The 13650-nt window shown below is 41.1% G+C and overlaps 1 protein-coding gene across 7 annotated transcripts in view; it reads right to left on the bottom strand.

Annotated features, from left to right (window-relative positions):
- Nucleotides 1-13650, bottom strand: part of LTBP1 (latent transforming growth factor beta binding protein 1) — a 199293-nt gene that overhangs the window by 140541 nt on the left and 45102 nt on the right. For all 7 annotated transcript variants that reach the window (XM_035108252.2, XM_035108243.2, XM_035108244.2 and 4 more), the window contains exon 5: nt 2257-2424. In XM_035108252.2, coding sequence (XP_034964143.2) covers nt 2257-2424 — 168 coding nt within the window. The remainder of the gene's footprint in view (nt 1-2256; nt 2425-13650) is intronic.

Below are 13650 nucleotides of genomic sequence, written 5' to 3'. Positions count from 1 at the left end.
TATACAATTCTCTACAGCTAACATTCAATAACCTTTGAAAAAACAATTATCCAACATCTTATTTATGGTGTACCATGCTAGGTATACCTCTGAGATTCCTTTTTGGAAAACACAAAATAGCATTCACTGGAATGATAATTGACATTTATCTTACTTTTGATTTGATTTTTAAGCTTTCTGTCTCCTATTTGGACACTTAACACATAATAAATATGTTACGCTCTGTTATGTACTGAGCTGAATCCTAGAACAATAGGATTCAGAATCAGCGGGAGCTACCCAATCCAACTCCAGGTGGAAGTGAATCCGCAACCTGATTGGCCTGCTGGAGCAGCCAATCAGGCGGCTGGCAGAAGTGAATCTGCTACCTGATTGGCCTGTAGGAGCAGCCAATCAGGCTGCAGGCAGAAGTCAATCCACAATATAATTGGCCCACAGGTGTAGCCCTGAAGTAGCCAATCACGCAAGGCCCATTGTGTAAATAATGTATATAAGCAGATGGTTTTGGGAAAAGAGCGATTCGTCTTCTCTTCTTCTCCTTGATGAATATGAGCTGAATAAAGAGCATGAAATTCACTCTCGACTCCGAGTATATTTCACTGGCGACGAGGGTGGGATCCTGCTGAGCTGACCGCCACCACGCACTGCACCGCAGCACCGCCACCTGCTGCACCGCTGCATCGCACCGTGCATCCAGGCTTCAGCTCCAGGACCCAAGGAACCCAGAATGGCAACCGACAGCAGCTTCTTGCCATTCAAACCAGCATCAGGAGACTGGGAAGGGTACGCCGCCCGTTTCAACTTCCTCCTGCAAGCGAAAGAAGTCACCAACGATGCCATGAAGAGGGCGACATTCTTCAGCGTCTGTGGAGAGGAGACGTTTGAAATCGCCCGGGCTCTCCTTGCACCTAGAGATGTCGCTACCGTCTCTTACAAAACAATAATGGAACGGCTGAAGGAGCACTTTTCACCACAGCCCTCGGTGGTAGCTTGCCGAAATGCCTTCTACGCAAAGCGGCAAGCCCCAGGGGAAACCATAACTGGGTTTGTGACCTCCCTCCGCCAAGCCGCCCGGTTATGCAACTTCTCAGAGTTGGAGAACATGCTTCGTGACCGCCTCGTCGGTGGCCTGAGGGACGAGATGTTGCAACGACGCCTCTACGCCAAAAAAGACCTCACGTTCCAGATTGCTCTGGAGGAAGCCCTGGCAACCGAAGCCGCCGAGAGGTCAACGCAAGAGGCACGACCGGCCCCGCCATCCCAACCGAGGGTCTACCACGAAGACCTCACCGACGAATCCGAATCTGACAGGGAGGAAGTACACCGAGTACAGCGGCGCACTCAAGCAGCACACACACCACAGCAGCCTCGACGAGAAGGAGGGAACTGTGCAAGCTGCGGGGAGAACCACGAGAGGAGGACCTGTCGTTTCCGCAACGCAGAGTGCAGGCAGTGCAGAAAATTGGGACACATCGCCCGGGTGTGTCGGGCTCGACTCACCCGTCGACAAGCATCAGATGACCGATCCAGGAGCCCCAGGTCACACGGCACCATGCACCAAGGCAACTCGACGGAGATCACGGACTACCAGGTATTCCAGTTGCCCCATCCCAGCACAGAGAAAATTTATATAGAGGTACAGATAGAGGGAGCCCCATGCCGCATGGAGCTGGACACGGGTTCAACTCTATCCATAATCTCGGCCCGAACATTAAGGGAACTGTGCCCTAATGGGGGTCCCAAACTAAGGCCGGCCCCATTCACCCTCCGGGACTTCCAGAAACGTAAGGTCCCTACAATGCAAGCAAAAGTTGAAAACTGGCACCCATTTCACTCACAGGAATGCAGAGTCACACAATTCCCAGACAATGTCTTGCAGGAACATTTCATTTAAGTCTAACTAAATTTTTCACATTCACTAACCACAAACAGAGTATTTCCCCCCTCAACCATGACATATTTTCCATCCAATTTGCGAGTTTCTACACAGAGCTACTAACACACAGTGCTGCCACCGCCTCCCCTCACCACATACAATCTAAACTGTGGAGTTTAAGTAGTTATCCCTCTCTTTTGCATGTTCAAAGAATTATCAAAGTCAGACAGGGGATGCCCAGCATCAATGACATTACACTTATCATAGACCCTTGAAGAAAAAGCTAACAAATTCACAACATGCACAAACACACAGAGTCCAACAGAAGAAGAAGAAGAAGAAAGGATTAGCAAGGATGATTAAGGATTGGAGAGACTTACCTACTCGGAAGTTGGGTGCTGTCAAGGTGTCAGCAGCATGCCCATTTTCACTAATCAGAGTCGTGGTGTTTCCTTTCTCGCAGCTGTTCTGACAGGTGCCTTTTTTACAAGTCACTTTACAGATGCTGGGTGTAAAGACCACCTTGATGCGTCCCGTGTGATTTCCCACTGGGAGCAGAGGCAAAGAGAAAAAGAAAAACAAACAAGTCACTTTGGTAGCCATTGATTTCCTTTAGATGATTTTTTTTAAAAAGCTTCTTAAAAAGAAAATTTAAAAAGGCAGAGAGTTCTTAACAGAGGAGGGCAGGCTCCAGTGCTCTCTCCTCGATATCCAGTGGTGTCTCTGAAACAGGAGTAGGAAGCTTAGCAAACAGGACTCCGGGATCCACTCCAAAACCACATTTAAAGTCAAGTCACTGGAGTGGGATTAGTAATCACAATGCTGCACTTTATTCACAGTCAAAGAGCAATACCAAGGGCATGACAGCTTAAATAGCCAACCCTGACAGGCAGATGTAATGTAAAGCGACTGGCTGTTCACCTAGGGGTGAATAAACTCTTGCGTCTTTTCCTCCTGCATACTTTTCCTGTTTCTACACTTATTAAGTCACTATTTGTAGCCCGACCCTTGGAAATGTTTTAGGCATGCCGCATGTCTGAAAACATCTGTCTCAAATCTCCTGGCACCCCAGCCTGAAGTGAACAAATCCAGTGACGCAGCTGCCCAGGACCCTTTATTTTTTTTCCACAGATTCTTGGAACGGCTACTCCATGTGGATTTACATATTATAGGTTTTACTTTGTTGACAACTACTAGCACTTAAACCAACGTTCTAATTGTTCAAGATTGCCAACGGATAACTGCAAAACCTGTTCCTAACAGGGGGTGGGGTGGGGCAAAGAGAAAGTGTGTTCCAGGCACAGTCATTCAGTACCTTAGTATGATCTTGTTCTTAGAAGATGGGAGGATTTACCAAAACCCCGATTTTCTCTATTTAAACCCCCAGATTTTATGAATGGTTGTATATACATTTGGTTAAGCATCGAACATTTATATCTCTTATTTTCTTACTTTAAAAAAGCACGCTTCAGATATACAAAATCATGTGCATCTCCCCCCCCCCTTGTCAAAGTTTTACTGCAACTTCATCCCTTCATTAAGAAACCATATTAATAATAACTATTTGCAAAAAAAAAATTATCCAAGCCTCATTTCTTCCAAGCCAACATTTTTTCCAAACGTTTTCCAATATGTTCCTGCCACAACAATGTGTGCAATTTGAACACAGATTGGTTGGCCCATCCAGTGTTTGAATGCCCTCTGGGAAGTTATTATGGGTAATGCTTTGGGGGGCGGGGAGAATGTTTCCTAACATAAAAATAATATCATTTCATATTATTTTTGTAAAATAAAAAAATTCCTTCAGTAGCACCTTAAAGACCAACTAAGTTTTTATTTTTGGCTTGTAATAAGATTAATTGAAAGTAAAGAAAACAGTGCCAGCTGATTCATCTCCAGACACTGGCATTAAACTGTTGCCCGCCAAATGCAGAGCAAATGTTCCAACTCACTGTAAACAAGCAACTTTCAGACCTACTTACAGAAAGCTTCTCTCTGCCAATATTGAAACCGTGATCTCCCCCCCCCCTCCTCCAAATACAACTAGTCACAGCTACTCATTATCTGAGGAGATTTAGTGTGTTCATTCAGCACAACGGCACATGGATATGGGAGCAGTCTCCTCCCATTCATACAGATAGATTGCGGGACCAATACAGGGGGTGCAGTCTGCACTGCTAATTTATTACTTAGGCTTTGGAATTGGCAGGTCCGCTTTCTAGTACCAGTACCATTTTACGTAGTATGAAGAGCCACCTGTACTTCACCGATAAAGGTAGACTAGAATGAGTTGCAGTTCTGTTTACTAGTTGCAAGAAGACAGTGAGAAGGCTCACAGAGGAGTTAAAAGTCTTCCCTGGCACTGCTCACAGCCTTCTAAGGAAGCCTGCCTCATATTTGGAACACTTGTGCTCTGAATAATTCTTAACAGTAGGCATAGCAGAGATGAAAGGGGAAAACAATCAATTTCACTCATTCTAACTTCACCAGTCATAGCTCACTTAAAGGCAAATCTTAGCTTTTCTACTGGCAAACTGCATTTTCTAGGAACAAGCTCTACACCTTTCCCGATAAACAGGCATAAAGTTGCTTGTGAACTGCTGAGGCAGCCAGGTTTCAAACATCTAAGGCAATTCTAAAACACCAAGCAGATTTCCAATATTTTATTTGGAAATGTCTTCAGAGGAAAAAAAAAACTTTTCCTAGAAAAACCGTAACAATTTCTATCCTCTATTTTAACATGCCCTTTGCAATCATTTTTTTCCCATTTAGGAAGTGATCTAATTAAAACAACATGCTTAGCTAAGTAACCACTATCAAGCTGGCCCAACCTGAAAAATCTCGTGTGCTAGAGAAATCCCAGCTGCAGTTCTTCAGTGCCACAGCATGGTTTAAATTGGACTCTGACAATACCGATGAGCCTGAGTGGTGACTCTTGAGTCATGATGCAGACAAGACAACAAACAATGCACTTTCAGTACAATTTGATAACATAGCAAAGGATTGCTGGTATATATGATTGGGAACTCAGTAAGTTATTTAGGAGCCTTACTTGGTAGAAAGCCCCAATGAACTTAACAAAGCTTCTTCTGAGTTGATTTGTACAACTTTCTTTGGAGACTGGCTATATCCAGGAAATGAATGCTTCCAAGAATCCACTGATCACATTTTCTTTATTACATCTGCAGAGCACATAAGGGGAGTTGTAGGAACTGCATGTATGTATCACACATTGTCTTTTTGTGTCAGACATCTCATGAGTTTCTGGTTGTAAGAACGTGAATTAATATTATAATTTGATTTTTATATCGCTCTTCCTCATATAAGAGCCCAGGGCAGGTAATTTAAGTACAGTGGCACCTCGACGTACGAATAACTCTACTTACGAATGTTTCTACTTACGAACGGAGCTCCGTCCTCCATCTTGGATGCGGTTTAGATAGGATTTTTTCGACTTACGAATTTTTAGATAGGGTTGCTTCGACTTACAATTTTTTTCTCCCAATGCATTCCTATGGGATTTGACTTACAATTTTTTCCGACTTACGAATGTGTGTTCAGAACACATTAAATTTGTAAGTCGAGGTACCTCTGTAGAAGAAAATCCCATGCATTATTAGGGACAGATCAACCTATTTCCATTCCATGTCAATTCACATGCACGAGAATGCATGAATCATAGATCCATTCCATTCTGTTTTTTGCATTTTAAAAAATGCATGAAAAATTCGCATTTGAATTGTACGAATGCTGTACTTCCTTCCCCTAAAAGATTTTTTTTGCATGCTTTCAATGCATTTCTTCTACATATTTTTGTATGCTTTTTCTGTTAAATACCAAACACTTACTTTCACATATTTTATGTAGTTTTACAGAAACTACATTGCCATTTCAGCAACGTATGTAACCCAACCCATAGCTGCATTCCAACATGCATGCAAATTTTTGGACCAGTGAATTAGGTTGGTTCAATTCCCAATACAGAATGATTTAATTTCTTCAGCATTCCTAGTCCTAATAGACATCCACATTTGAAAATGATTGTGAAAAGAAGCCGAAGTTCCATGGACTATTTTCAGGAACTGTATAACAAGCAGATCAGAGGATCATTCAAAACTGCAGACCAGAAGAGAAGACAAGGGTTTACAGTGCCAACGTGCAAGAGCTATCCTGTAGTTCTCCATGGCAACTCAGGATGGACTCTAGGTGGAACAAGAACGGGCTGCTAAATATGCACCATGTCTTACAAAAAGTCAGTACAAGTAGGGCTTGTCCATTTATACCTCTGTGCACATATGCAATGCCAACTCAAAACCTGAACATGTAACAGGGAAAGACAAACCCAGACTGTACCTCAACACTACTAGTTTCTATTTCAGCTAAGTACCCACCAATTCTTGAGGCTTCTGTTACCCAAATTCAAAGTGCACACTTGGCACATTAGACTGAAGGACAAACGTGTAGAAATTTCCATTTACAGTAATTGAAAGGTGGATCTAATCCTTAATTGCACTTCACTCCTGGATAAGTTAAAGGGAATCACAAATATACTTACACATATATGATCTTTGTATATGACTCTCTACTTGTATGTTTCACCCAAATACAGTGGTACCTCTACTTACGAATTTAATGCGTTCCGAATGCACATTTGTAAGTCAAAAAAAATTGTAAGTCGAATCCCATAGGAATGCATTGGGAGAAAAAATTCGTAAGTAGAAGCAACCCTATCTAAAAATTCGTAAGTAGAAAAAATCTAAACCACATCCAAGATGGCGGACGGAGCTCCATTCGTAAGTAGAAACATTTGTAAGTAGAGTTATTCATAAGTAGAGGTACCACTGTATCCATACCCATGTACAAAATAATCCTAAAATACAACCCTCAGTAAGCTTAATGTATTATTATTATTATTATTATTATTATTATTATTATTAGCAGCAGTACCCAGCCCATCTGACTAGGTTGCCCGAGCCACTCTGGGTGGCTTCCAACACAAGGAGACATCAAACACTGAAAACTTCCCTATACAGCGCTACCTTTGTATGTCTTCTAAAAGTCATATGGTTGTTTATCTCTTTGACATCTGATGGGAGGGTATTCCACAGTATTGGGACCACTACCAAGATGGACTCCTTAGGATACTGTTTTATTAAAAGTAGCCATATAGCAAAGATAAATTAAGAGTGGATAGATGAGCATTAGCCACCATTCCAGATTTCTCTATGTAATACCGTGTTTCCTCGAATGTAATGCACATCTTTTTTGGCCAAATTATGTCACGAAAATTAGGGTGTGCGTTAGATTTGATGGCACATTAGATTCGATTACAAGCATGAAAAACATCGCTGACATAGCAATGAAACTTTTTGGGTTTCAAGGTTTTGAAAACTGAGGTGCACATTAGATCTGATGGCGTATTAGATTCACTTATATACGGTGGTAATCCAATCTCAAATTACACAAAATGGCCTTGGCAATATGAAAGTAACCTGTGTTGTGAACCACCCTGGGATCTAAAGATGAAGGGTGGTATACAAATTTAATAAATAAACATTCATTGAATTATGGGAACATTATTTCTTTTTTATCATTCATATAACATTGTTTTTAATTTCTCTCTCATGAATAAATCCCTCATTCCATTTTCACAACTAGGGAACTGAAAACAAGACATAATCACTTGGATGAGACCTAATAGTAAATCCATGGGTTTAGATCAGTGGTTCTCAAAACTGTTTTCTCTGGGCCACTCTTTCAGAATAAAAAATTGCCAACATCGACTTTTTTATTGATAAGAGATGCACTGGAAAACACAACTAGGATTGTCCTCAGTATCACTTGATGCTCTTGTTCTCATTTTGAAAATATATCGATCCATATTCTGCAAATATTATTATTATTATTATTATTATTATTATTATTATTATTCACTGAAATGTTTAAATGTTTCTTTGATTGTCCTTGAATCTTCCTGCCACACTTGCCATTGTCTCCTGCCACACTTGGGGGCGGGGCTGTTGCCACACCCTCTGAGAACCACTGGCTTACATTCTATGTTTTTGCTTCGTGGATGGAAGGAGGACAGTTTTGTACCACTTTCGCTTATAGAACTCTCATTTGTTGAATGGAAAGCTATTCCCTCCATTCACAGAAGAGAAACTTAAGTCCCAGGTCATGGATTAAATAGGATTTCCATCACAGGAAGTATCTGTTACAGTATGGAGGGCGGGGAGGTTAATGCTTTGTACTGGCAATGTACCCAATATAATTCAATGGCACACACAAAAGTCCATTCGTCTCCACCCTGAAGGTCTGGCAATTCAACAGCAACATCATGAATTAAATGTGATCCTACACAAGGCTTACTGTGACAAACTGAATTGCAGTCTGTTATGCTGTAATAGAAAGAGCAAGCAGAGGAATGGGCATTTGGCAGGGCTTGTGACCAGATGGCCATGACAGCTGTTTTTGCCATATCTAGATAGGGTTATATAAGGTGAAGGAATTCTATAAGCTAGCTTTGTAGATAATTTTACTTATAATGCTAATCCAATTCCAGGAAGATTTTATACATGTTTTAGTTGTCTTTATGAATGTGAACAATTGTTGATTTACATTTTCTACTAATTGTTTGGGTTTTACCATTCTTTTCAGAATTTGCATAGATGCCTTCCAGAGTTACTATATGGTGCAAGATTTCCAGCTATGAACACTCAGCTGGCCACATGCATCTCATTTTATTTGGAGGAGGGCCATGTGGACACTGAAGTTTTGGGCTGCTTTACTAATGAAGTCACTGGAAGGCTGCACACGGAAGCTCATACGTATGACAAACCTAGTTGGTCTCTGTCGCACTCACCTAGACTTGTGCAGGACCCCCAGACATTTCACGGTCTATTGGTGCCTGCCAAACGACTTTTTTATCCCACTACCACCAACCAGTAATCAGACTGGTAACTGTTCACTACTCCAGACAAGGATGAGGTTTGGAATAAAAGATGTTTCTTTATTAAAGGTACATACGCATGTGGTTTCAATACAGTAAAGTTCATCAAATACTCTTTTAACAGTTGTTCCTATATCGGCCTATTACCTCTAATATCCACTAATGATTCTTTCGAACACTCTGTCCTTTCTGCTAATTAACCACCTATGCCTCCCTTCAGACTCTAAGCCACGATATCTCGCTCAGCCACTCCAACCCAGCTCTAACTCCCAGCTCTCTACTCAAACAACCAACCGCCCTCCTCCTCAACTCCTCCCAGGGGTGGGCTTTTATAGGCCTCCTGACTCCGCCCCCTAGGTTCCAACTGACATCCCTTGTTAACTCCTCCTATACCATGCCTGATTGAGAGTGACCATTACAGTCTCTAAGGTGCTACTGGAAGGAATTTTATTTATTTATTTTTTGCACCTTTCCAGTCTCTTGTAAAATTTGGGTTGGAGGGTTGGGTTTCGGAGAGTAGCAATACTATATAAAAAACAGGCACTGATTATGTTCTCATGCTCCATTTAAAGATGACACACATATTTACAGAGTGGAGAAAGAATTCATTGATCCACATGGTATTAAATATATTAAATACATTTCCATTAGAAATAAAGCAATATTTTCATTCCATACACATTATTGGGATATAAGTATTACATGCACCTAGGACTCATCTCTCAGGTTGTGGTATTTATGTTCCAATACTGTTGCAGAGAGCAGCTGAAAAAACCATCCCAGACTTACACACACACACACATATACAGGTATAGATATAAAAATATACAGTTTTAGAAACACTAAATGTTTCTAAAAGCTCTTTGGTAATCTCCTATACCTTTTGGTCATCTCCTATACCTTTGGTCATCTCCTATACCTTTTAAACTGCTGACAAAACACAATCAAGAGGAAATTGCTTATTTCCTAAAGTAGGCCTGTCCCAGTTCTTTTATCATCTTTAAAGCTGTGCAAAGGAAAGCTAATATTTAATAAATACCACCATAAAATATAACCTTTTTTGTTTAACAGCAACCTTTTTCAATCATACAATGAATTTTTCACAATATTTCTACATACTAATTTTTTTTAAAAAAAACCCACATTATTTCCTCTAGCGATTTTTTCAGTTGAAGCCATATAATGTATAGTCAACTAACAAGTCAATCCTTGATTGGCTTTTGCTAAATATTATTTAAAGATCCTGCACAGTGGTCTCTATAAAGATGCATATCAGCAATACATCCCTTTCACACTCCTTGTTTCGACCTTTCCCCCTACATTTCAGAAGAGCAAAGTAGTATCTCTTACACAAATTGTGAAGGATTGCAGCTGTACCAACTGCATGGTGTCAGCCAGTTCCACTGTTGCTCCCATTTGTGGCATGGATGGGTTAGGGACCAGCAGGGGCCTTCAGTACATAATGATTATATATATATATATATATATATATATATATATATATATATATATATATATAATCAACCACACAGACAGAGGAATAGCCCCCTAACCAGCAGTTCATCTCAAGTCCTTATAGCAATGCAAAAATAAGGATAACCCACTATACTCAATAACAAAGGTATAAAGTGTATTATTTTTTGAAAAACTCCCAGTTAAACTAAATGATGAGCTGTGTCTGTTTTGCATAGACAGAACAAGGTTTGTTAATCTTAACTGAATAGATTAATAGGTAAAGCAGGCATGCCCAGACTATGGCCCGCAGGCCGGATATGGCCCGAAGGCCTCATTTATCCGGCTCGCGGCAACCCCCACCGCCCACTGCCGCCACCCGCTCTTACTGGAGCAGCGCGGCGTGGCTGCCCACTTCCGGGTCACAGGAGCACCAGAAATAGCTTGCCTGCATATGCAAACGTCATTTCCGGCGCACTTCGGGGTCAGAGGAGGCCCATGTGCATGCGCACAAGCTATTTCCGGTGCTCCTGCGGCCCGGAAGTGCGCTGGAAATAGTGTGTGTGCACGTGTACGGGCGCGTGCTCTCCCACCCTCCAGCCCGCCGCGTGATCGGCGCTGCAGGCACCAGCCTGAAGTGCGGTAAATTTGGAGACCCCGAAGGTAAAGGAACCCTGGATGGTTAAATTCAGTCAAAGGCAACCCTGAAGGCAGTTTTTCATGTTTGATGTTTTATTGTATTTTTAATATTCTGTTGAGAACCACCCAGTCGCTGGGGATATCAGTATAATAATAATAATAATAATAATAATAATAATAATAATAATAATTCAAATATGACTATGGGATGTGGCACTCATCTTGGTTTTCAGGCTGAGGGAACCAGCGTTTGTCCACAGACAGATTTCTGGGTCATGTGGACAACAAGACTAAACCGCTTCTGGCGCAACAGGACACCGTGACAAGTGCCAGAGCACACAGAAACGTCCCTTCCCACCGCAGTGGTACCTATTTATCTACTTGCACTGGTATGCTTTCAAACTAGGTTGGCAGAAGCTAGGACAGAACAACGGGAGCTCACCCCGTTGCATGCATTCGAACCACCGACCTTACGATCAGCAAGCCAAAGAGGATCAGTGGTTTAGACCACAGTGTCACCTGCGTCCCTTTATAATGGTGCTGGAGGAGACTCTTGAGAGTCCCATGGACTGCAAGAAGATCAAACCTATCCATTCTAAAGGAAATCAGCCCGGAGTGCTCACTGGAAGGACAGATCGTGAAGCTGAGGCTCCAATACTTTGGCCACCTCATGAGAAGAGAAGACTCCTTGGAAAAGGCCCTGATGCTGGGGAAAATTGAGGGCACAAGGAGAAGGGGACGACAGAGGATGAGATGGTTGGACAGTGTTCTCAAAGCTACCAACATGAGTCTGACCAAACTGCGGGAGGCAGTGGAAGACAGGAGTGCCTGACGTGCTCCGGTCCATGGGGTCACAAAGAGTCGGACACGACTAAATGACTAAACAACAACCACCTCCCACACATTGTAGTGGAGCTTATGAACTCAGCTCCTCTACGTGTGTGTGCAAGTGCTAAGGTGCTTGTTGCAGAATACATTTTATAATCTGTGCCTCAGAGTCCTTTATGGCTATAGCATTTTAGTCTGAGTCAGTGATCACAATCAGTTATTAATTTATTTATGCCTATCCTTCATGTCTAAATCTCATGAACAGACAGAGGCTGTTTTATTTTATTTTATTGTTTTAAAGTGAATCATCTTTCTTCTGACATCTCATTAGTGTCAAGCTTCTTCCTGTATGATTCCTGCACCCATGACACCCCTTTTTGGACTGTGGCCATTTTACATGCTTAAAACAACGTGAAACATGCCTGATAGTTAGCAATGAGCAATGCTGTTATTGTTTCTTGGCAACCAACTTTAGGGCAATTGCTGAACCTAACCAGAGTGAGCGAGAGAGAAAGAATCATGTACTATGAAGTTATATTAATAGAAGTACTAGATTTTGCCCTGACCTGTCTAACTTTTAAAGTATTTTTTAAAGCATTAACACCTCAGCTGTAGGTTTCCAGAGCACTAAATTAACCCCCCTCAGAGCTCATGTTTGTTCATTTGTTTATTATTAAATTAAAATACTTCTGTATTCCTTTCTGTAACACTGTCAAAGCTGCTGACTATAACATGATTATCCGGTTTTAAATTAACAAAAAGAAAAAAGTAATAATAAAAACAAAACAGTTATAGCAGCAAAAAAAATAAATATTCTTTAAGCCACTCTAAATCAGCCCAAAGGCTTTTCCTAAAGAGCCAGGTTTTTGGCCACACACCAAAAGCTCAGCAATGGGGGAAAAGGAGTTATACAGAGTTACATAAATAAATGGAATTGTACTGTGTGACATTACAATGCATGGCTCTGAGAAATGCTGCATTCTAGCATGTGGAATGGCCTCTTTGGGAATGGCACTTCACAACCCAGAACCCAAGATTTCTTAGCCATGCTTCATAGTATCATGCAGTACAACTTCATTTTTGTGCTCAAGTGGCAAATGTCAGAGACCCCTCTGTGCCCTTCAGAATCTCTTCTACTAGGAACTAGTAACTTGAAGGCAAAGGAAACTGTGGGGCTAAAATTGCTTAGCTCCAGGAAAGAGACTCCATTCTAGACTTATCTTCCAAAGCGTTCTTGCAAATATACATGGTGATGTTTGCTTTCTGTCCCGCAAGAACCGAAGAGGGGTTGTATCCTTCTCTGTCTACCCCATCCTTTCTTGGTCCTCATGTACAAGTGCTAAAAGCACCCTCTCAATCTATGGTGACTGCAGATACCACATACACACTTTTAACTGCCTTTTGATTGGTTATCTGCTCCCACCTTGAACACATTACAATTTGCATAATGAGTTTTTGATAAAGAGGAATGCTCTTTACTAGGGATCAGAGAGAAATTATATTTGGATTTTAATACAAAATTATCTAATTTGCACTTTCAGAAACAAAATGCAAACCAAAATGCAGCTGTCTTTTGACAAGAATTTGGGGAAATGTAGCTCATTTAAATTACAAGCTGGCCCCAAAACAGTCTCTAACAAGGACAGAAATTGTAAAATGCAATCTTTCCCCAAATAAGAAAGTACTATATTTTCACAGGCAAAATTTCTACAGTTAAGGCCAAACCTTAAACAAATGTTTCCATATTGTCTTATTTCAAGCCATACTATATGATTGGGAGCCCTTTAAATCAATGTGTTCCACTTTTTAAATAAAAATTTAATGGGCAAGTTTTCTATTAAACATGGATTATATATATATATATATATATATATATATATATATATATATATGGTTGATATTTTGA

Source organism: Zootoca vivipara, chromosome 3 (assembly GCF_963506605.1).
Source record: "Zootoca vivipara chromosome 3, rZooViv1.1, whole genome shotgun sequence".
Lineage (NCBI taxonomy): Eukaryota > Metazoa > Chordata > Lepidosauria > Squamata > Lacertidae > Zootoca > Zootoca vivipara.
This window is presented reverse-complemented; position numbering and strand designations above follow the sequence as displayed.